General features: G+C 58.9%; 2 protein-coding genes across 2 annotated transcripts in view; one reads left to right on the plus strand and one right to left on the minus strand.

The window, feature by feature from the left end:
• The window catches only part of cmtr1 (cap methyltransferase 1), a 35,145-nt gene extending 23,321 nt beyond the window's left edge, over nucleotides 1-11,824 (minus strand). Inside the window, 4 exon segments of the mRNA XM_078399954.1 lie at nucleotides 376-468; nucleotides 868-1,026; nucleotides 2,331-2,482; nucleotides 11,671-11,824. Of these exon segments, the coding sequence (XP_078256080.1) occupies nucleotides 376-468; nucleotides 868-1,026; nucleotides 2,331-2,482; nucleotides 11,671-11,770 (504 nt within the window). The 5' untranslated portion in view covers nucleotides 11,771-11,824.
• Nucleotides 11,825-14,750: 2,926 nt separating this feature from the next.
• On the plus strand, nucleotides 14,751-21,750 carry rnf8 (ring finger protein 8, E3 ubiquitin protein ligase; the record flags this gene model as incomplete). The annotated part of the gene is made up of 5 exons (XM_078399955.1): nucleotides 14,751-14,909; nucleotides 16,796-16,924; nucleotides 17,831-19,273; nucleotides 21,028-21,120; nucleotides 21,529-21,750. Coding segments are annotated over exons 1-5 (1,992 nt in total), but the record flags the coding sequence as incomplete, so codon positions are not given.
• Nucleotides 21,751-24,989: the final 3,239 nt, after the last annotated feature.

Genomic DNA, 24,989 nt, shown 5'->3' on the forward strand with positions numbered 1-24,989 from the left:
GAGAGGGGGAGGGTGTGAGGGGCGGAGGGAGAGTTTGAAGGGCGGAGGGGGAGGGGCAGATGGGGATGGTGAGGCGCGGAGGGGGAGGGGGGAGTGTGGAGGGGGACGGGGTGAGGGGTGGAGAGTGTGAGGGAGGGGGTGAGGGGCGGAGGGTGAGGGGCGGAGGGTGAGGGGCGGAGTGTGAGGGGCGGAGGGTGAGGGGCGGAGGGTGAGGGGCGGAGGGTGAGGGGCGGAGGGTGAGGGGCGGAGGGTGAGGGGCGGAGGGTGAGGGGCGGAGGGTGAGGGGCGGAGGGTGAGGGGCGGAGGGTGAGGGGCGGAGGGTGAGGGGCGGAGGGTGAGGGGCGGAGGGTGAGGGGCGGAGGGGCGGGGACATACCTGACCGACACACATCCAGTCGCACAGCTCTGTAGCTTGCGGGATCTCCTGGGAACATTCCGGAAACCATTCCACCCCCTCGAGGGCACTGGGCTGGAGAGAGGCAGGGATTACTGGCAGGGTAGGCAGAGGGGCACTACTCCCCGAGGCCACACACCCACACAGATTCAACACTCCCACCCACACCGTGCCCACCGGCCCACCCACACCGTGCCCACCGGCCCACTAACACCGTGCCCACCGGCCCACCCACACCGTGCCCACCGGCCCACTAACACCGTGCCCACCGGCCCACTAACACCGTGCCCACCCACACCACACCACACCCACTGACCCACACAGTGCCCACCCACACCATGCCCACCCACACCATGCCCACCCACACAATGCCCACCCACACAGTACCCACCCACACAGTACCCACCCACACCATGCCCACCCACACAGTACCCACCCACACCGTGCCCGCCCGCACGGCGCCGGCCCCCTCACCTCGGCCTCCTCCTGCCATTTCACGTCCAGGTCTCCATCGAAGCCCTTCACCTTGTGGCCCAGCCCCCGGCGGCCTTTCTGTACAGACGCCTCCACGATCTCCCGCCGGCCCTGGCCAAACTTGCCCAGTCCTTCCCCTTCACGGAAACCCATCTTGGCCTGTCGTGGAGAGGGAAAAGTGAGTCGGGGTCACACAGCCCTCAAACCCACCCAACCCCTCCAGACTGAACACACCTACACTCGCCCCACAGGCCCACCTTCGGCCCTCATCCCTCCAAACCTGTCCTATCCATGCATCTGTCCAGATGGCTTCTAAATGCTGTTATAGTACCTGCCTCAACTACCCCCTCCGGCAGCTCGTTCCACACACCCACCACCCTCTGTGTGCAAAAGCTGCCCCTCGGGTTCCTGTTAAAGGTTTCCCTTCGCACTGTTAACCCACGTCCTCTGGTTGTTGATTCCCCGACCTTGGCTAAAAGACTGCATTCACCCTATCTATTCCCCTCATGATTCCCCTCCAACAGTCTGAAGAAGGGTCTCGACCCGAAACGTCACCCATTCCTTCTCTCTTGAGATGCTGCCTGACCCGCTGAGTTACTCCAGCATTTTGTGTCTACCTTCAATTTGAACCAGCATCTGCAGTTATTTTCCTACAGAAACTAATCATCCCATGCACCTCCATTAAATCAGTCCTCCACCTCCTGCCCTCCGAGAGATAGTCCCAGGCTGTGCAACCTCTCCCCACACACCTCTCTGGTCACCAGCTAATGGGAGTGGAGTGGAGGGGGGAGGAGAGGGGGTGGGGGCAGGTAGGTGGGAGGGAGGGAGTGAGGAGGGCAAGGGAGTGGTGAGTAGGGAAGAGAGGGTAGAGGGGCGGAGGGAGATTGGAGAAGGGAGTGGGAGGAGAGGGGGTGGGGGTAGGGAGGGGGGGCGTGGGGAATGGCAACGTGAGGAGGGAGTATGGGAGAGGTGTAGGGGTGGGAGGAGAGGCATGGAGATGGGAGGAGGGGGCGTGAGGAGGGGTACGGTCGAGGGAGGAGGGCATTAGGGAGGAGTGGGGGTGGGAGGGTGGAAGAGGATGGGAGGAGTGGGTAGTGTAGGGAGGGGGTAGGGAGGAGGGTGGGTGAAGAAGGGAGGGAGGTGGGGTGGGAGATGGAGGAGGGAGGCAGGGTAGGGCGGGAGGTGGAGGGAGGGTGTGATGGAGAGGGAGGAGAAGAGAGGGAGGAGGGGGTGCATGAAGGAGGGGGGATAGGGAGGGAGGTGGAGGTAGGTGAGGGAGAGGGAGAGAGAGAGAGAGGGGGAGGGAGGGAGGGAGGGAGGGGATAGGGAGAGGGGATGGGGGGAAGGGAGGGAGGGAGGGAGGGAGGGAGGGAGGGAGGGAGGGAGGGAGGGAGGGAGGGGATAGGGAGAGGGGATGGGGGGAAGGGAGGGAGGGGGAGCAGGGGGATGGGGCTGGCACTCACCATGAGTCTCTGTGACACGCTGTTGTACATGGCGTACTTGGTGGGGGCGGAGTCGGTGGCGAGAGCCTCTGCCGATCCTCCGGCCTCAGCAAGGACGGTTGACCCCAGCCCCGGCCGCGACTCCTCGCTCTCATCATCTTCATCGTTGCTGGCTGCGGGGCGGGGGGGGGGGGGGGGGGAGAGGTGAGAGAGGAGAGAGACAGATGAGTGGGGGGAGACAGGGAGGGAAAAACAGATGTGGGAGTGAGGGGGGAGAGAAAGAAAGACACACACAGGCAGGGAGGGAGACAACAGGGAAGGAGGGAGAGAAACGAGGGGAGGGGGGGGGGTAAACAGACTCACACAGGCAGAAAAACACAGGGAGTGGGGGAAGAGAGAGATCGACAGGGAGATGGGAAATGGACAGGGACGGGGAGAGAGGGAAAGGCAGACATTATATATCACATAGTTAATAGAAGTGGTGCAAGACCGTGCTCCCCTCTCCCCTCTTCCCTCGACCCTCTCTGAAAGTGGCCATCTGTTGCCCTCTAACCCTCCGCCCTGTTCTCCATCTCCACAGGCCCACTGCTGTTTTTTGTTTACACGGTGCAGCACGGTGGCGCAGTGGTAGAGTTGCTGCCTCATACTGAGACCCGGGTTGGATCCCGACTATGGGCGCTGTCTGTACGGAGTTTGTACGTTCTCCCCCGTGACCTGCGTGGGTTTTCCCCGGGATCTCCGTTTTCCTCCCGCGCTCCAAAGACGTGCAGGTTTGTCGGCTAACTGGCTTCGGTAAAGTTATACGTTTTATAATTTACGTTATAATATCCTGCCTAGTGTGCAGGATAATGCTCGTGAACGGGGTGAATGTTGAGCGGTGCGAATTAAACATAAACAGAGAAAATACGAGCAGGAGGAGGCCATTCGGCCCTTCGAGCCAGCACCAAAATGGGTGGGGCCAAGGTCCATGTTTTGACATTGTGTCCCTAAGCTAAATTAAAAAGTACATTTATTCACAGGAGCAAGTTTTATGTAAAAAATAACAGTGAAAATATTACAGTAGACACAAAATGCTGGAGTAACTCAGCGGGTCAGGCAGCATCTCGGGAGAGAGAGAGAGAAGGAACGGGTGACGTTTCGGGCCATGTCCCTTCTTCTGAAGAAGGGTTTCGACCCGAAACGTCACCCATTCCTTCTCTCCCGAGATGCTGCCTGACCCGCTGAGTTACTCCAGCATCTTGTGCCTGCCTTCGATTTTAACCAGCATCTGCAGTTTTCATTCCTACAGTGAAAATACTACTCTAAGGAGACATCCATCAGAGACATCCATCTATGAAGAGGAACATGCAGACAAGCATTAAACGAGGCGATTGAGGTGCCCGTGAACACACCACGGACACAAGCCCGGAAGAGGGGCAGGCAGTCGGGCATGGGTGAAGCCCCTGACTGACCCCCTGCCACGACCCACGAACGGCCAGCCTAAGCAGCAAACCGACCGAGAGACCCCCCCCCCCATCTTCCCCTTCAACGGGTGCCCAAAGATCAGGGGAGTGGGGCTGAAGTGTGAACCAGAATTCGAGCTGCAGCCCCATCAAATATAGAAAGACAGAGCTGCAAACGCACACATCCCGTGTGCACGTGTTGCACGGGCTTCTCCTGGCCACAGTAGCCACAGGCGGGGGAGGAGCCCGCTTGGAAGCATTGAGGATCAGTGCAGGGGATGTGTGGGTTAACGTATGATGAGCGTTTGACACCACTGGGCCTGCACTCGCTGGAGTTTAGAAGGATGAGGGGTGGGACTTCGTTGAAACTCACCGTACAGGGCAAGGCCTGGATAGAGTGGATGTGGAGAGGGCGTTTCCACCAGTGGGAGAGTCTAGGACCAGAGGGCACAGCCTCAGAATAAAAGGATGTTACTACAGAAAGGAGATGAGGATTTCTTTTTAGCCAGAAGGTTGTGAATCTGTGGAATTCATTGCCACAGACGGCTGTGGAGGAAGAAAGACTCATTGGGTATTTTTAAAGTGGAGATTGACATCCATACCAATCAAGAATCTGTCAAAGGATGTGGGGGAGAAGGTCAGAGAACAGGGTTGAGAGGGAACGATAGATCAGCCATAACTGAATAGAGTAGACTCCATGGGCTGAATGCCTAATTCTGCTCCAATGACTTATACACACATAGATACATAGACAATAGGTGCAGGAGGAGGCCATTTTGGCCCTTCGAGCCAGCATAGCCATTCATGATCATGGCTGATCATCCACATTCAGTACCCCGTTCCTGCCCTCTCCCCATGCCCCTTGATTCCGCTAGCCCTAAGAGCTCTATCTAACTCTCTTTTGAATGCATTCTTGAACTGACTCAAAATGTAGTTACATGGTTTGGCTCTATGCAACACTCCCCACCCCAGGTCCCCGATGTAAGGTTGGAGGCCTCTGGTGTACAGAGGCCGCCACTAAGGACCCCCCCCCCCCCCCCCCCCCGTCAACACCGGATGGCAAAATGGACCACCATGGCGTGTTCGGACGGGGCACTTAGGTGTTTATGGTTTACATCAACGAGTTGGATGAATGAGAATGTACAAGGACATTTAAAAGAGTTATATAGAGCTCTAGAGGCTAGTGGAATCAAGGGATATGGGGAGAAGGCAGACACGGGTTATTGATTGTGGACCATCAGCCAAGGAGATGGCAGACCAATTGAACAACTACTTTGGTTCTGTCTTCACTAGGGAAGACATAAACAATCTGCCGGAAATAGCAGGGGACCGGGGGTCTAACGAGATGGAGGAACTGAGGGAAATCCAGGTTAGTCGGGAAGTGGTGTTAGGTAAATTAAATGGATTAAAGGCCGATAAATCCCCAGGGCCAGATAGGCTGCATCCCAGAGTGCTTAAGGAAGTAGCCTCAGAAATAGTGGATGCATTAGTGATAATTTTTCAAAACTCTTTAGATTCTGGAGTAGTTCCTGAGGATTGGAGGGCAGCTAATGTAACCCCACTTTTTAAAAAGGGAGGGAGAGAAAAAACGGGGAATTATAGACCAGTTAGCCTAACATCGGTAGTGGGGAAAATGCTAGAGTCAGTTATTAAAGATGTGATAGCATCACATTTGGAAAGTGGTGAAATCATCGGACAAAGTCAGCATGGATTTATGAAAGGCAAATCATGCTGACGAATCTTATAGAATTTTTCGAGGATGTAACTAGTAGAGTGGATAAGGGAGAACCAGTCGATGTGTTATATCTGGACTTTCAGAAGGCCTTTGACAAGGTCCCACATAGGAGATTGGTGTACAAACTTAAAGCACACGGTATTGGGGGTTCAGTGTTGAGGTGGATAGAGAATTGGTTGGCGGACAGGAAGCAAAGAGTAGGAATAAACGGGTCCTTTTCGGAATGGCAGGCAGTGACTAGTGGGGTACCGCAAGGCTCAGTGCTGGTACCCCAGTTATTTACAATATATATTAATGATTTGGACGAGAGAATTGAATGCAATATCTCTAACTTTGCGAATGACACGAAGCTGGGTGGCAGTGTTAGCTGCGAGGAGGATGCTGGGAGGCTGCAGAGTGACTTGGATAGATTAGGAGAGTGGGCAAATGCATGGCAGATGCAATATAATGTGGATAAATGTGAGGTTATCCACTTTGGCGGCAAGAACAGGAAAGCAGAGTATGACCTGAATGGTGGCCGATTAGGAGAAGGGGAGATGCAACGTGACCTGGGTGTCATGGTGCACCAGTCATTGAAAGCAAGCGTGCAGGTGCAGCAGGCAGTGAAAAAAGCGAATGGTATGTTAGCATTCATAGCAAGAGGATTTGAGTATAGGAGCAGGGAGGTTCTACTGCAGTTGTACAGGGCCTTGGTGAGACCACACCTGGAGTATTGTGTACAGTTTTGGTCTCCTAATCTGAGGAAAGACATTCTAGCCTTAGAAGGAGTACAGTGAAGGTTCACCAGATTGATCCCTGGGATGGCAGGACTTTCATATGAAGAAAGACTGGATAGACTAGGCTTATACTCGCTGGAATTTAGAAGACTAAGGAGAGATCTTATAGAAACATATAAAATTCTTAAGGGGTTGGAGAGGCCAGATGCGGGAAGATTGTTCCCGATGTTGGGGAAGTCCAGAACCAGGGGTCACAGTTTAAGGATAAGGGGGAAGTCTTTTAGGACCGAGATGAGAAAACATTTCTTCAAACAGAGAGTGGTGAGTCTGTGGAATTCTCTGCCACAGAAGGTAGTTGAGGCCAGTTCATTGGCTATATTTAAGAGGGAGTTAGATGTGGCCCTTGTGGCTAAAGGGATCAGGGGGTATGGAGAGAAGGCAGGTACAGGTTACTGAGCTGGATGATCATATTGAATGGCGGTGCAGGCTCGAAGGGCCGAATGGCCTACTCCTGCACCTATTTTCTATGTTTCTATGATCACAATGAATGGCGGTGCTGGCTCTAAGGGCCGAATGGCCTCTTCCAGCACCTGTTTTCTATGTTTATCTATGTCTATGTCTATGACTGATGAGTAAGGTCGCAGAAGAAACAGTTAGACAGATACATGGATAGGACAGGTTTGGAGGGATATGGACCAAACGTGGGCAGGTGGGACTCGTGTAACTGGGACTAGTGTTGGCTGGCGTGGGCATGTTGGGCCGAAGGGCCTGTTTCCACACTGTATCACTCAATGACTCTAAGATACTAAAATAGGTGGTATCGTAGGCAGAGAGGATGCCTATCAAGAATTACAGCAGGGTCTTCATCAACGAGGCAAGTGCTATTATGCTTATACTGCACTACAGTTATGAATTTATTGTATTTTTTGATTATTAACTGTGTGTTATTGTTTATAGCAACTAAACTCTTGACTCCTGCAGTGGCCAGGGAGAAGGTGGGTAGGCAAGGACTGTCTTCCTTGGAACTGTGGAGTATGAGGGGTGATTTTCCAGAGGTGTACTGGATCATGAGGGGAATAGACAGGGTGAAAGCAGTCTTTTGGCAGAGTAGGCGAATCAAGAACCAGTGGACATAAGCTTAAGGTGAGTTGGTTAAGATTTAACATGAATCTGAGTGGCAATTTTTTTCACAGAGGATGGTGGGTGTGTGGAACAGCTGCCAGAGGAGGTAGTTGAGGCAGGTACTAGAACATTTAAAATACATTTAGACAGGTTTATGGAGAGGAGAGGTTTAGAGGGGTATGGGCCAAATGTCGACAGATGGGACTGGTGTAGATGGGACATCTCCACTCTACCCCACACCAGCTCTCTGCTCGGGTAACCGGGCACGATCCCTGTACACCCCCAGTGATCCCAGCACTGAACACCCACTGAACCCGACCCTGAACACCCACTGATCCCGACCCTGAACACCCACTCAACCCTAAACGCCCATTGATCCCACAACACCCACCGACCCCTAAACACCCACAACACCCACTGACCCCTGAACACCCAGTGATCCCACAGCACCCAGTGATCCCACGCACCCACTGATCTTAAAGCACCCAGTGATCCCACAGCACCCAGTGATCCCACGCACCCACTGATCTTAAAGCACCCAGTGATCCCACATCAGCCAGTGGTCCCACAGCACCCACTGATCCCACAGCACACACTGATCCCACAGCACACACTGATCCCACAGCACACACTGATCCCACAGCACACACTGATCCCAACAGCACCCACTGATCCCACAGCACCCACTGATCCCACAGCACCCACTGATCCCACAGCACCCACAGCACCCAGTGACCCACAGCACCCAGTGATCCCACAGCACCCACTGATCCCACAGCACCCACTGACCCCACAGCACCCACTGACCCCACAGCACCCACTGACCCAACAGCACCCACTGACCCCACAGCACCCACTGACCCAACAGCACCCACTGACCCCACAGCACCCACTGACCCAACAGCACCCACTGATCCCACAGCACCCACTGACCCAACAGCACCCACTGATCCCACAGCACCCACTGACCCAACAGCACCCACTGATCCCACAGCACCCACTGACCCCACAGCACCCAGTGACCCCACAGCACCCACTGACCCAACAGCACCCACTGATCCCACAGCACCCACTGACCCAACAGCACCCACTGACCCCACAGCACCCAGTGACCCCACAGCACCCACTGATCCCACAGCACCCACTGACCCCACAGCACCCACTGATCCCACAGCACCCAGTGACCCCACAGCACCCAGTGACCCCACAGCACCCACTGATCCCACAGCACCCACTGATCCCACAGCACCTAGTGACCCCACAGCACCCAGTGACCCCACAGCACCCAGTGACCCCACAGCACCCACTGACCCCACAGCACCCAGTGACCCCACAGCACCCACTGACCCCACAGCACCCACTGACCCCACAGCACCCACTGACCCCACAGCACCCACTGACCCCACAGCACCCAGTGATCCCACAGCACCCACTGACCCCACAGCACCCACTGATCCCACAGCACCCACTGACCCCACAGCACCCAGTGACCCCACAGCACCCACAGCACCCAGTGACCCACAGCACCCAGTGATCCCACAGCACCCACTGATCCCACAGCACCCAGTGACCCCACAGCACCCACTGACCCCACAGCACCCAGTGACCCCACAGCACCCACTGATCCCACAGCACCCAGTGACCCCACAGCACCCACTGACCCCACAGCACCCAGTGACCCCGCAGCACCCAGTGACCCCACAGCACCCACTGACCCCACAGCACCCAGTGACCCCGCAGCACCCAGTGACCCCACAGCACCCAGTGACCCCACGGCACCCAGTGACCCCACGGCACCCACTGATCCCACGGCACCCAGTGACCCCACAGCACCCAGTGACCCCACAGCACCCACTGATCCCACAGCACCCAGTGATCCCTGAACACCCAGTGACCCCACAGCACCCAGTGACCCCACAGCACCCAGTGACCCCACAGCACCCACTGACCCCACAGCACCCACTGACCCCACAGCACCCAGTGACCCCGCAGCACCCAGTGACCCCACAGCACCCAGTGACCCCACAGCACCCACTGATCCCACAGCACCCACTGACCCCACAGCACCCACTGACCCCGCAGCACCCAGTGACCCCGCAGCACCCAGTGACCCCTCAGCACCCACTGACCCCCACAGCACCCACTGATCCCACAGCACCCACTGACCCCACAGCACCCAGTGACCCCACAGCACCCAGTGATCCCACAGCACCCACTGACCCCACAGCACCCAGTGATCCCACAGCACCCACTGACCCCACAGCACCCAGTGATCCCACAGCACCCAGTGACCCCACAGCACCCACTGACCCCACAGCACCCAGTGACCCCACAGCACCCAGTGATCCCACAGCACCCACTGACCCCACAGCACCCAGTGACCCCACAGCACCCAGTGATCCCACAGTACCCACTGATCCCACAGCACCCAGTGATCCCTGAACACCCAGTGATCCCACAGCACCCAGTGATCCCTGAACACCCAGTGATCCCACAGCACCCACTGACCCCACTGCACCCAGTGATCCCACAGCACCCACTGACCCCACAGCACCCAGTGATCCCACAGCACCCAGTGATCCCTGAACACCCAGTGATCCCACAGCACCCACTGATCCCACAGCACCCACTGACCCCACAGCACCCACTGACCCCGCAGCACCCAGTGACCCCGCAGCACCCAGTGACCCCTCAGCACCCACTGACCCCCACAGCACCCACTGATCCCACAGCACCCACTGACCCCACAGCACCCAGTGACCCCACAGCACCCAGTGATCCCACAGCACCCACTGACCCCACAGCACCCAGTGATCCCACAGCACCCACTGACCCCACAGCACCCAGTGATCCCACAGCACCCAGTGACCCCACAGCACCCACTGACCCCACAGCACCCAGTGACCCCACAGCACCCAGTGATCCCACAGCACCCACTGACCCCACAGCACCCAGTGACCCCACAGCACCCAGTGATCCCACAGTACCCACTGATCCCACAGCACCCAGTGATCCCTGAACACCCAGTGATCCCACAGCACCCACTGACCCCACAGCACCCAGTGACCCCACAGCACCCAGTGACCCCACAGCACCCACTGACCCCACAGCACCCACTGACCCCACAGCACCCAGTGACCCCGCAGCACCCAGTGACCCCACAGCACCCAGTGACCCCACAGCACCCACTGATCCCACAGCACCCACTGACCCCACAGCACCCACTGACCCCGCAGCACCCAGTGACCCCGCAGCACCCAGTGACCCCTCAGCACCCACTGACCCCCACAGCACCCACTGATCCCACAGCACCCACTGACCCCACAGCACCCAGTGACCCCACAGCACCCAGTGATCCCAGTGACCCCACAGCACCCAGTGATCCCACAGCACCCACTGACCCCACAGCACCCAGTGATCCCACAGCACCCACTGACCCCACAGCACCCAGTGATCCCACAGCACCCAGTGACCCCACAGCACCCACTGACCCCACAGCACCCAGTGACCCCACAGCACCCAGTGATCCCACAGCACCCACTGACCCCACAGCACCCAGTGACCCCACAGCACCCAGTGATCCCACAGTACCCACTGATCCCACAGCACCCAGTGACCCCACAGCACCCAGTGATCCCACAGCACCCACTGACCCCACAGCACCCAGTGACCCCACAGCACCCACTGACCCCACAGCACCCAGTGACCCCACAGCACCCAGTGATCCCACAGCACCCAGTGATCCCACAGCACCCACTGACCCCACAGCACCCAGTGACCCCACAGCACCCACTGACCCCACAGCACCCAGTGACCCCACAGCACCCAGTGATCCCACAGCACCCACTGACCCCACAGCACCCAGTGACCCCACAGCACCCACAGCACCCACTGACCCCAGTGACCCACAGCACCCACTGACCCCAGTGATCCCGGGCCTGCCCCGATCCCCACGCTGGATGAGGCCCTGTCCTGTCCGGCCCGGCCTTGCCCTGTCCGGCCCTGCCCACCCACTACCCCCGGCCCTGTCCGGCCCTGCCCACCCACTACCCCCCGGCCCTGTCCGGCCCGGCCCTCCACTACCCACTGTCCGGCCCTGTCCGGCCCGGCCCTCCACTACCCACTGTCCGGCCCTGCCCGGCCTTGCCCTGTCCGGCTCTGCTCTGCCCACCCACTACCCCCCGGCCTTGCCCTGTCCGGCCCGGCCCTGCCCTCCACTACCCACTGCCCGGCCCGGCCTTGCCCTGTCCGGCCCTGCTCTGCTCTGCTCTGCCCACCCACTACCCGGCCCGGCCCGGCCCTGCCCTCCACTACCCACTGCCCGGCCCTGCCCGGCCTGCACCCACCGGCCGCCTCCTGCTCGCTGTCCGCCGTCTCCAGCCGCTGGCGCCGCGCCGCTCCCGGGGCCCAGTCGTCGCCATCATGGTCGGGGCCGCGGCGCTTCATCTCCGCCCTGCCCGGCTCCCGGCTCCCGGCTCCCAGCGCCGCCTCTCCCCGGCTCCCGACCCGCCCCCCTACCCGCCCTGCCCCGCCCCGCCCCGCACCGCCCCCCCACACACACACGCACACACACCGCCCCCCCCCCACACACGCACACACACCGCCCCCCCCCCCACACACGCACACACACCGCCCCCCCCCCCCACACACCGCCCCCCCCCCCACACACACACACACCGCCCCCCCCCCCCACACACACACCGCCCCCCCCCCCCCACACACACACCGCCCCCCCCCCCCACACACACACCGCCCCCCCCCCCCACACACACACACACACTGGGAGGGGAGGGGAGGGGAGGGGAGGAAGGGAGAGGAGATGAAATGAGGGGAGAGGAGATGAGGGGAGAGGAGGAGAGAGGAGGGGGCAAATGAGGGGTGATGAGGGGAGGGGGAGATGTGGAGACGAGGGGAGGGGGAGATGAGGGGAGGGGGAGATGAGGGGAGGGGGAGATGAGTGGAGACGAGGGGAGGGGGAGATGAGGGGAGGGGGAGATGAGGGGAGGGAGAGATGAGGGGAGGGGGAGATGAGTGGAGACAAGGGGAGGGGGAGATGAGGGGAGGGGAGGGGTGATGAGAGGAGGAGAGGGGAGATGAGAGGAGGGGGAGACTAGATGAGGGGAGGGGGGATTGGAGGGGAAGATTTGAGGAAGGTTTCGGATCCCGGGGAGGGAAGGGGAGCGATGGGATGGGATGGGTCTGGTCCCGGGGAGGGGTCGGGGCTCTGAGGAGGGGAATCACAGTCTTTAGGATGCATGACAGCAAACCGTGCCCAACAGCAAGTCGACGGGCATTGCCAGCCCCATGGTTGCTGTCGTGTTACTTGGACAAACATTACTCTGGGCTGCCAGAGGTCGATGGGCAGAGCAGCCGCAAGGGAGCACATTGATAACATAGTCTGGTGATTTTGTGTCTGTCTCGCATCGATAACACTCGGGCTCTGCTGGACACAGGCTGGACTCAATGATAAATACTAAATGCTAACTCAGTGTGTCAGGCAGCATCTCTGGAGAACATGGATAGCTGATGCTTCTGGTCAGGACCCTTCTTCAGGTCCTTCTTCTCCAAACGTCACCCATTCCTTCTCTCCAGAGATGCTGACTGTCCCACAGAGTTACTCCAGCTTTTTGTGTCTATCTTCAGATAGAGTCGGTCAGACTGGTGAGGTTGGGGGCAGTCAGACTGGTGAGGATGGGTGGGGATGAAGACCCTTCTTCAGACTGAGAATGAGGCAGGTTGGTTGAATGAATGAATGAATGAAGAATGATTGATTGATTGAATGAATGAATAAGTTTATTGGCCAAGTATGCATATACAAGGAATGTGCCTTGGTGCTCCGCTCACAAATGACAACACAAACATACAGTTAACAATTAAGAAGAAAGCATAACCACATCAAAACAATAAGGATACAACATTACGGTCTAAACATGAGCAAAAAAGAGACTACAGACAAAGATAATAGCTCCTCTATTATCTTTGGTTGCAGAGGTCCTGGACAAAGATACTAGAGGAGCAAGATGGACCACTCCATTGAAGTCGCCTATACTGAAGTGTTGTCGGCAAAGGAGCGCAACGGCCGCCATTTTAGTAAGCGAAACCCTCTGCCTCTCGCAGTGTAGTCAGTGTTGTGGGGGAACAGTATGTGTGATGATACCATTAAAATGCAGAATATATCTCATCTGTCAACTCACAGATTTTTGTTATTTTTATTTTTAAATGATTCTGCAAGTTTCTGCCTACTAAAATGGCGCCGTTACCTACTAGGGTTAAAGGGTCGTGTGGTCCATTTTGCTCCTCTAGTATCTCTGGTCCTGGATAAACAAATGGACCGGTGATCGATGCGTTCGGCGGTGGATGAGGCGGCGCTGGATGACTGGGTCGATGCGCTCGGCGGTTGATGGGGCGGTACTGGATGACTGGGTCGATGCGCTCGGCGGTGGATGGGGCGGAGCTGGATGACTGGGTCGATGCGCTCGGCGGTTGATGGGGCGGTACTGGATGACTGGGTCGATGCGCTCGGCGGTGGATGGGGCGGAGCTGGATGACTGGGTCGATGCGCTCGGCGGTTGATGGGGCGGTACTGGATGACTGGTCCATGCGCTCGGCGGTGGATGGGGCGGTACTGGATGACTGGGTCGATGCGCTCGGCGGTGGATGGGGCGGAGCTGGATGACTGGGTCGATGCGCTCGGCGGTGGATGGGGCGGAGCTGGATGACTGGGTCGATGCGCTCGGCGGTGGATGGGGCGGAGCTGGATGACTGGGTCGATGCGCTCGGCGGTTGATGGGGCGGTACTGGATGACTGGGTCGATGCGCTCGGCGGTGGATGGGGCGGTACTGGATGACTGGGTCGATGCGCTCGGCGGTGGATGAGGCGGCACTGGATGACTGGGTCGATGCGCTCGGCGGTGGATGGGGCGGAGCTGGATGACTGGGTCGATGCGCTCGGCGGTTGATGGGGCGGAACTGGATGACTGGGTCGATGCGCTCGGCGGTGGATGGGGCGGAGCTGGATGACTGGGTCGATGCGCTCGGCGGTGGATGGGGCGGAGCTGGATGACTGGGTCGATGCGCTCGGCGGTGGATGGGGCGGTACTGGATGACTGGGTCGATGCGCTCGGCGGTGGATGAGGCGGCACTGGATGACTGGGTCGATGCGCTCGGCGGTGGATGGGGCGGAGCTGGATGACTGGGTCGATGCGCTCGGCGGTTGATGGGGCGGAACTGGATGACTGGGTCGATGCGCTCGGCGGTGGATGGGGCGGAGCTGGATGACTGGGTCGATGCGCTCGGCGGTGGATGGGGCGGAGCTGGATGACTGGGTCGATGCGCTCGGCGGTGGATGGGGCGGAGCTGGATGACTGGGTCGATGCGCTCGGCGGTTGATGGGGCGGTACTGGATGACTGGTCCATGCGCTCGGCGGTTGATGGGGCGGTGCTGGAGGAGCGGCGGTGGCGTTGCCGAGCGAGCGGGAAGATGGCGGAGGAGGAGCTGGGCGGCGGAGGAGACACCGAATGGTGTCTGGAGAGACTGGGCGGAGATCCGCCGGGACAGCGGCTGCAACTGCGGCCGGGGACCGAGGTACTGCAGCCGGGGGGGGGGGGGGAGGTGGGGAGCTTCACCCCAGTGTTGTTACACTAGCGACACCGGTCCCGTTCCCCAGTGTTACAACAGGAGGCTTGGATGGATACAGTGGGTGTGGGGAGGATGTTTCCACCGGTGGGAGAGTCTAGGACCAGAGGTCACAGCCTCAGAATTAAAGGATGCTCCTTTAGGAAGGAGATGAGGAGAAATGTCTTTAGTCAGAGGGTGGTGAATAATAATAATAATAATAATATTCATTTATTGTCATTGCAACGAGTACAACGAAATTAAAAAATAGCCAATCCTGACGGTGCGTACAAACATATATGCAATAAATGCAAAAACAAATAAATACATAAATACAATTAAATACAATTATATTAAGTACAAGATTTTTTAACGGTGTTGCCTAGTGCAAAGGTAGTGTTCAGTTCTCGTATGGCCCTGGGGTAAAAACTGTTCTTAAGTCTGTTTGTTCGGGATTTGATCTGTGGAACTCACTGCCACAGAGGGCTGTGGATGTATTTAAGGCAGAGATGGACAGGTTCTTGATCAGTACGGGTGTCAGGGCTCATGGGGAGAAGACAAGAGAATTCAAATTCAAATTGCTTTTATTGTCATTCAAAATGAATTTGAGCGAAATTGTCGTTACCATGCAGTCACAAAGAATTGGGTCAGGAGGGAGAGATAGATCAGCCACGATTGAATGGCGGAGTAGACTTGATGGGCTGAATGGCCTAATTGAACTCTACTTCTACTTATGAGCCGTCCCCACCGGTACCGTGCACTGGTGTTATCCAGCAACCCGACCTGTCAATCCACCAACCTGACCCGTCAACGCAATCTGACCCGTCAACGCAATCCATCAAATTCATCCATCAAATCACCCATCGCAAACTAATCCAATCAAAACCAACCCAATCGCATCCCCCCACCTTGGCTCCTTGATTCTAACCCATCCATTAATCTGACTCACAAACGTAACTCATACATCAACGCATTAATTCATCAACCCGACTCTTTCAAGTCAATCCATCAGGTCAACCTGTCAAACCATCAGACTGTGTCAAAGCATCAGCCCCTCTTAAACCATCAGCCTCCCTGTCAAACCGTCAGCCTCCCTGTCAGACCATCAACCTCCCTGTCAGACCATCCGCCTCCCTGTCAGACCATCACCCCCCCTGTCAAACCATCAGCGCCCCCCCCCCTGTCAAACCATCAGCGCCCCCCCCCTGTCAAACCATCAGCCCCCCCCCTGTCAAATCATCAGCCCCCCTGTCAAATCATCACCCCCCCCCCCCCCCCCAGTCAAACCATCAGCCCCCCTGACAAATCATCAGACTCCCTGTCATACCATCAGGCCCCACAGTCAACCTATCAGGCAGCCCCGTCAGACCATCAGGTAAAAATCTAAACTGTACTCCGGTGGTGTACTGACAAACTATGCGCTGTACTCTATAGTTGCTGGGTGGAGGAGAAGTGGTGAGGGGGTAGGGGAGAGCGGTGTGGGGGAGGGGACTGGTAAGCGGGTAGTGGAAAGTGGTGCCGGGGGTCTCCAGTGAACAGGGTGTGACAGACTGTGGGGGTGGGGACAGAGCAGGGTGCCCTGGGTGTGAGAGTATGTGTGGGGCAGGGTGTGGTGTGCAGGGTGTGAAAGACTATGGGGGGGGGGGGGCGGGCGGTGCTGGGACCGATCAGGTGCCCCGGGTGTGTTCTGTGACAGTGTGGGTGGGTGATGGGGCAGTGGAGTGCCCGGGTGTGACGGGCTGTGGGTGGGTGCTGGGGCAGTGGGGGTGCCCGGTGTGATGGGCTGTGGGTGGGTGCTGGGGCAGTGGGGTGCCCGGGTGAGCTCTGTGACGGACTGCCTCCTCTCTGCTCCGTAGGTTACGCTGGGCCGGGGCCTGGGGGTGACCCACCAGCTCGTGGCCAAGGACTGTCCCTTGATGATCTCACGCAAGCATTGCTGCTTCCGCCTGACCGCCGCCGGAGCCTGCACCGTCACCGACAACCAGGTGGGTGCCTGCCCGTCCACGGAACCCCGCCACGCAGCCCACTCACCACCCACGCGCCCGCCTGTCCTCCCATCCCCACCCAGCTGTGCCCCTCCCCATTCCCCCTCACCCCTCCTCGCACGTCCCCCTGTCTGCTTTGTCACATCCCACCTGGCCCGGTTTCCCCCCCTCCCCCCCCCACCCCAGATGGGGCTGTGAGAGGGAGGGGAGTGTGGGAGGGGTGTGGTGGGGAGGCGGGGGCAGGGTGGCAATGCCCAGCGGCCTCAGTGTCAGGGGTCCGGGCCTGGAGGTGCCAGGCTGGAAGAGTCTCTGCCTGTCCCCCACAGGCCAGTGTGAGTGAGGGGGGGGGGTCAGTGTGAGTGAGGTAGGGTCTCCCAGTGAGGGGGGGGGGGTCAGTGTGAGTGAGGGGGGGGGGGGGGTCAGTGTGAGTGAGGGGGGGGTCAGTATGAGTGAGGGGAGGTCTCCCAGTGAGGGGGGGTCTCCCAGTGAGGGAGGGTCTCCCAGTGAGGGAGGGTCTCCCAGTGAGGGGGGGGTCAGTGTGAGGGGGGGTCAGTGTGAGGGGGGGGGGGGTCAGTGTGAGGGGGGTCTCCCAGTGAGGGAGGGTCTCCCAGTGAGGGGGGGGATCAGTGTGAGTGGGTGAGGGGGGGGTCAGTATGAGTTAGGGAGGGGTCTCCCAGTGAGGGGGGGGTCTCCCAGGGAGGGGGGGTCAGTGTGAGAGAGGGGGGGGGGGTCATGAGGGGGGGGTCTCCCAGTGAGGGGGGGGTCTCCCAGTGAGGGGGGGGTCAGTGTGAGGGGGGGTCTCCCAGTGAGGGGGTCAGTGTGAATGAGGGAGGGAGGGGGGGTCTCCCAGTGAGGGGGTCATTGTTCACTGGATCCCCTGTGATGATGTGTGTCCTTGCTGTGCAGAGTGTGAACGGTGTGTGGGTGAACGGCTGCCGCCTCGTGCCACACCAGCCGCGGGCACTGTGTGAGGGTGACACGGTGCAGCTGGGGGTGCCCGTGGAGCAGCACAAGCAGCCCGAGTTTGAGTACCGTGTGGTGCGGAGGGCACCAGGCGCTGGGAGCACCGCCACGTCACCGCCGCCGCCGCCACCGCGAGGGGGCAGCGCCAAGCGCAAGCTGGAGTGCCGGGACACCGAGCTGGGAGCCACGCAGGACAACGCGGGCAGCAGCAGCAAGGTGCAGAGGCTCAGCGAGGATCAGCTACAGCCCCACACAGCACCAGGGCCACAGAGAGGCACGGCGCCGGGCCTGGGAACAGAGAGGGACACAGCACCGGGCCCGGGGCCACAGAGAGGCACAGCACCGGGCCTGGGAACAGAGAGGGACACAGCACCGGGCCCTGAGTCAGAGAGAGGCACAGGGCTGGGCCCGGGGCCACAGAGAGACACAGCAGTGGGCCCAGGAACAGAGAGGGACACAGCACCGGGCCCTGAGTCACAGAGAGACACAGCGCCGGGCCCAGGAACAGAGAGGGACACAGCACCGGGCCCTGAGTCAGAGAGAGGCACAGGGTTGGGCCCGGGGCCACAGAGAGGCACAGCAGTGGGCCCAGGAACAGAGAGGGACACAGCACCGGGCCCTGAGTCAGAGAGAGACACACAGCGGGGTCCAGGAACAGAGAGGGACACAGCACCGGGCCCTGAGTCACAGAGAGACACAGCGCCGGGCCCAGGAACAGAGAGGGACACAGCACCGGGCCCTGAGTCACAGAGAGACACAGCGCCGGGCCCAGGAACAGAGAGGGACACAGCACCGGGCCCTGAGTCAGAGAGAGGCACAGGGTTGGGCCCGGGGCCACAGAGAGGCACAGCGCTGGGCCCGGGGACAGAGAGAGACATTGCACCGGGCCCTGAGTCACAGAGAGACATTGCACCGGGCCCTGAGTCAGAGAGAGGCACAGCATGGGGCCCGGGAACAGAGAGAGGCACAGCGCGGGGCCTAGGAACAGAGAGGGACACAACGCGGGGCCCCGAGTCAGAGAGAGGCACAGCGCGTGGACTTGAGTCACAGGGAGACACAGAGCGGGGCCCAGAAACAGCGAGGGACACAGTGCGAGGGCCAGTGACAGACCTGGGATACAGAGGCACAGAGGGGAGGCCGGGGCCAAGGCCGGGGCCAGGGCCGGGGACAGCGTGTGGCCAGGGAGAGAGGGGCATGAGACAGAATGATCGGACAGAGTGCCCGGGGACTGAGAGAGGCGCAGGGCACGTGGACGCAGCACGGGGCCCGCGGCCTGAGAGAGACCGGCAACACCGTGACCAGGATAAGCACCAGCGATTCGCAGACCAGGAGCCGGAACGTGGAGTCTGTCATCAGAGTCACCCGGCAGATGAGCAGCAACCACAGGTACCGCCATCACCCTGACAGAGAGATACACTCTCACTCACACTCTCACACCCTCTCACTCACACCCTCTCACTCACACTCAAACTCTCACTCACCCTCTCACTCACTCTCACCTTCTCTCTCACCCTCTCCCCCACTCTCTCACTCTCTCACTCTCTCACCCTCTCCCCCACTCTCTCCCTCTCCCCCACTCTCTCACTCACTCTCACCCTCTCCCCCACTCTCTCACCCTCTCACTCACTCTCCCCCACTCTCTCACCCACTCTCTCACCCTCTCCCCCACACTCTCACCCTCTCACTCACTCTCTCACCCTCTCTCTCACTCACACACTCACCCTCTCCCCCACACACTCACCCGCTCCCCCTCTCCCCCACTCTCTCACTCCCTCACCCTCTCCCCCACACTCTCACCCTCTCACTCTCACACTCACCCTCTCCCCCACACTCTCACCCTCTCACTCTCACACTCACCCTCTCCCCACACTCTCACTCTCTCACTCCCTCACCCTCTCCCCCACACTCTCACCCTCTCCCCCACACTCTCACCCTCTCACACTCACCCTCTCCCCCACACACTCACCCTCTCCCCCACACTCTCACCCTCTCACTCACTCACTCACACTCACCCTCTCCCCCACTCTCTCACCCTCCCCCACACTCTCACCCTCTCCCCCACTCTCTCCCCCACACTCTCACCCTCTCACTCACTCACACACTCACCCTCTCCCCCACTCTCTCACCCTCTCCCCCACTCTCTCACCCTCTCCCCCACACACTCACTCTCTCACTCACACACTCACCCTCTCACCCACTCTCTCACCTTCTCCCCCACACTCACCCTCTCACTCTCACTCACTCTCTCACACTCTCACCCTCTCACTCACTCTCTCACCCTCTCACTCACTCTCTCACCCTCTCACTCTCTCACTCACACACTCACCCTCTCACTCACACACTCACCCTCTCCCTCTACCGCTCACATCCTCTCACCCCCTGACCCTCAGCCCCTCTCCCTCACTGGGTGGTGGGGTTGTGGTCAGGTGAGGGTGATGTGGGAGGTGAGTGGGCTGCTCGGGGAGGGAAGGGGAAGGGGTGGGGGTGGGGGACGGCGAGCGGCCTGGACTCTACACAGTGCCATGCCCTCGCCCCGTGCCAGTCCCCCCGCCCCGTGCCAGTCCCCCCGCCCTGGCCTGGAGCACGGTGGCTGGGAAGCCTGAACCCTTCCCCTGGTACACACCCTGACCCTGTGCCCACTGCCCACATACAGGGGGGGGGGGGGGAGGGGACAGTGAGGGACCTGGGCTGTGGGCACTGACCTCACCCTGTGCCCACTGCCCACATGCAGGGGCGAGGAGGGGACAGTGAGGGGCCTGGGCTGTGGGCACTGACCCTGACCCTGTGCCCATTCCCCACATACAGGGGGGGGGGGAGGGGACAGTGAGGGGCCTGGGCTGTGGGCACTGACCCTGACCCTGTGCCCACTCCCCACATGCAGGGGGGGGAGGGGACAGTGAGGGGCCTGGGCTGTGGGCACTGACCCTCACCCTCTGCCCACTCCCCACATACAGGGGCTGTGGGGGACAGAGAGGGGCCAGGTTTTGCCCCTCACCAGGGACCGTGACCCTGACCCTGGACACTGATCCTGACCCCTCACCCCACAGGCAGGGGGGGTGTGGGGTTGGTGACCGCCCTGTGTGCTGTGACCCCAGCCCGGGCACTGAGCGTGACCGTGACCCTGTGCCCTCTGCCCGCAGGTGGGGGGGTGTGGGGAGAGCGCGGAGACCCGGCTCAGTGAGCTGCTGGAGAACGAGCTGCAGTGCATCATCTGCTCCCAGCACTTCGTGCAGGTGAGGGCGAGGGGTGGACGGGGGAGAGGGGGGGAGACGGAGAGGGGGGAAAGGGGGGGAGCAGATCCGGAGAGGGGGGGAGACGGCAACACACCCCTAAGGGGCACAATGACCCAGTGGGAGAGGCGGCGGTGGGGAGGGGGGGGGGAGACCCGGGGTGGGGGGAGGGGGGGATGAGGAGCTATGTTCACGTGGGGAGAGTGAGGGGAACAGACCCCAGGGTGGAGTTGGAGGGCCACGGTGGTGGAGGGGGGGGGCGGACCCATGGGTGGGAGAGGGGGGGTTGTGGGGGTCCATGGTGGGGAGAGGGTGGGGCGGGGAGAGAGGGAGGGGCACTCCCCTTGCAGGCGTGACCTTGTGCCCTTGTGACCTTGTGCCCTTGTGACCTTGTGCCCTGTGCCCCTGCAGGCTGTGACCCTGGGCTGCTCACACAGTTTCTGTGGGCCGTGTATCGGGGAGTGGTCTCGCCGTCGGCCCGAGTGCCCTATGTGTCGCCGGCCCATCCGCTGGCAGACCCGCTCCCTGGTGCTGGACGGATGTGTGGAGCGGCTGCTGGCCCAGACACGGTCCCCTCACCCACCACCACCGCCAGCACCGCCGGCCCTGACCCCCACCCCCAGTGACAACAGCACCCCAGTGACAACAGCACCGACACACACACACAGGTCAGTGACCGGGAGGGGGGGGCCTGTAGACACATGGGCTGAAGGAGGGGGGGGGGAGGGAGGGGCTGGCCTGTGGGGTGGGGAGAAGTGGCTGGGGGGAGGGGGTGACGAGATGTTGGGGCAGAGAGAAGGGCTGGGGGGGAGATGGGCTGGGGGGAGGGGTGATGAGCTGTTGGGGCAGAGAGAAGGGCTGGGGGGGAGAGACCGGCTGGGGGGGTGGGTGATGCGCTGGGGGGAAGAGTGATGGGCTGGGGGGGTGGAAGATGGGCTGGGACGGAGGGACGGGATGGGGGGGGGAGAGATGGGCTGGGGGGGAGGGGGGTAGGGCTGTGTAAGGTGGGTTGTTGGGGGGGGGGGGGCAGAACTGCCAGAGGAGTGGGGGGAGGGTAGTGTGGGGAGGGTCTGGTCTGGGTGGTGTTGGGGAGTATTTTTCAGTCGGGGTGTGGTCTCTCTGCTGACCTGTCCCTCTTGTCCCGTCTCCCGTCCCCCCCCCCCCCCAGCAGTGATGGTAGACGGTGGATGCAGAGTTTGCGGGACCCCAGGTGGTGGCCCCCTCCCCGTGCCAGCCAGCCGAGGAGGATGTGGAGCCTGGGCCCCGTGGCCAGCGCAGACCCCCAGCCCTGCCCCTGGGGTGGGGGCAGCAACTACATGGACTGTGGGGAGGGGGGGGGGCAGGAGGAGTGTGAAATAAAGGTTTTGTGAGGAAAGACGTGGTGTGCTGAGGAGGGGTGATGGTGGGCCTGGGGCTGTGGGTGAGACCAGTGGGGTCGGGCCTGGGTTGAGGTGGGAACAGGGGACTGGAGGGGTGGGAGTGGGAATGGAGGGGGAGGTGGGGATTGGAGGGGTATAGAGTGGGGGGGAGGAAGACATTGGGTGAATCGCTGTGTTTGATGTAGCTCAATGTCATACAGCGCAGAAACAGGCCCTTCGGCCCAACTCATCCATGCCGACCAAGATGCCTGCGTTTGGCCCATATCCCTCTAAACCTTTCCTATCCATGTCAGTGAGTAAATGTCTTTAAATGCTAATATAGTCCCTGCCTCAACTACCTCCTCTGGCAGCTTGTTCCATACACCCACCACGTGAAAACATTACCGCCTTAGGTTCCTACTCTTAGAAGTGTCCCGACCTGAAACGTCACCTATCCATGTTATAGACCATAGGTGCAGGAGGAGGCCATTCAGCCCTTCGAGCCAGCACCACCATTCAATGTGATCATGGCTGATCGTTCTTAATCAGTTCCCCGTTCCTGCCTTCTCCCCATACCCCTGACTCCGCTATCCTTAAGAGCTCTATCCACCTCTCTCTTGAATGCATTCAGAGAATTGGCCTCCACTGCCTTCTGAGGCAGAGAATTCCACAGATTTACAACTCTCTGACTGAAAAAGTTTTTCCTCATCTCCGTTCTAAATGGCCTACCGCTTATTCTTAAACTGTGGCCCCTGGTTCTGGACTCCCCCAACATTGGGAACATGTTTCCTGCCTCTAGCGTGTCCCCATAATCTTATATGTTTCGATAAGATCTCCTCTCATCCTTCTAAATTCCAGTGTATACAAACCTAGTCGCTCCAGTCTTTCAACATATGACAGTCCCGCCATTCTGGGAATTAACCTAGTGAACCTACGCTGCACGCCCTCAATAGCAAGAATATCCTTCCTCAAATTTGGAGACCAAAACTGCACAGAGTACTCCAGGTGCGGTCTCACTAGGGCCCTGTACAACTGCAGAAGGACCCTCTTTGCTCCTATACTCAACTCCTCTTGTTATGAAGGCCAACATTCCATTGGCTTTCTTCACTGCCTGCTGTACCTGCATGCTTCCTTTCAGTGACTGATGCACTAGGACACCCAGATCTCGTTGTACGTCCCCTTTTCCTAACTTGACACAATTCAGATAATAATCTGCCTTCCTATTCTTACCACCAAAGTAGATAACCTCACACTTATCCACATTAAACTGCATCTGCCATGCATCCGCCCACTCACACAACCTGTCCAAGTCACCCTGCAACCTCATAGCATCTTCCTCACAGTTCACACTACCACCGAGCTTTGTATCATCTGCAAATTTGCTAATGGTACTTTTAATCCCTTCATCTAAGTCATTAATGTATATTGTAAATAGCTGTGGTCCCAGCACCGAGCCTTGCGGTACCCCACTAGTCACTGCCTGCCATTCTGAAAGGGACCCATTTATCCCCACTCTTTGCTTTCTGTCTGTCAACCAATTTTCTATCCATGTTAGTGCCCTACCTCCAATACCATGTGCTCTAATTTTGCCCACTAATCTCCTATGTGGGACCTTGTCGAAGGCTTTCTGAAAGTCGAGGAACATCACATCCACCGGCTCTCCCCTGTTAATTTTCCAAGTTACATCCTCAAAAACTCCAGAAGATTAGTCAAGCATGATTTCCCCTTCGTAAATCCATGCTGACTCGGAACGATCCTGTTACTGTTATCCAAATGCTCAGCAATTTCATCTTCCCCACCACTGATGTCAGACTAACTGGTCTATAATTTCCCGTTTTCTCTCTCCCTCCTTTCTTAAAAAGTGGGACAACATTAGCTACCCTCCAATCCACAGGAACTGATCCTGAATCTATAGAACATTGGAAAATGATCACCAATGCGTCCACAATTTCTAGCGTGCCCTCCTTAAGTACTCTGGGATGCAGACCATCAGGCCCTGGGGATTTATCAGCCTTCAGTCCCATCAGTCTACCCAACACCATTTCCTGCCTAATGTGGATTTCCTTCAGTTCCTCCGTCACCCTAGGATCTCTGGCCACTAGAACATCTGGGAGATTGTTTGTATCTTCCTTGGTGAAGACAGATCCAAAGTACCGGTTCAACTCGTCTGCCATTTCCTTGTTTCCCATAATAAATTCCCCCACTTCTGTCTTCAAGGGACCCACATTTGTCTTGACTATTTTTTTCCTCTTTACATACCTAAAAAAGCTTTTACTATCCTCCTTTATATTATTGGCTAGCTTACCCTCGTACCTCATCTTTTCTACCCGTATTGCCTTCTTAGTTAACTTTTGTTGCTCTTTAAAAGTCCCAATCCTCTGGCTTCCCACTCTTCTTTGCTATGTTATACTTCTTTTTTATTTTTATGCTGTCCTTGACTTCCCTTGTCAGCCATGGGTGCTTCTTACTCCCCTTTGAATCTTTCCTCTTTGGGATAAATTGATCCTGCAACTT

Source organism: Rhinoraja longicauda, chromosome 5 (genome assembly GCF_053455715.1).
Source record: "Rhinoraja longicauda isolate Sanriku21f chromosome 5, sRhiLon1.1, whole genome shotgun sequence".
Classification (NCBI taxonomy): Eukaryota; Metazoa; Chordata; class Chondrichthyes; order Rajiformes; family Arhynchobatidae; genus Rhinoraja; species Rhinoraja longicauda.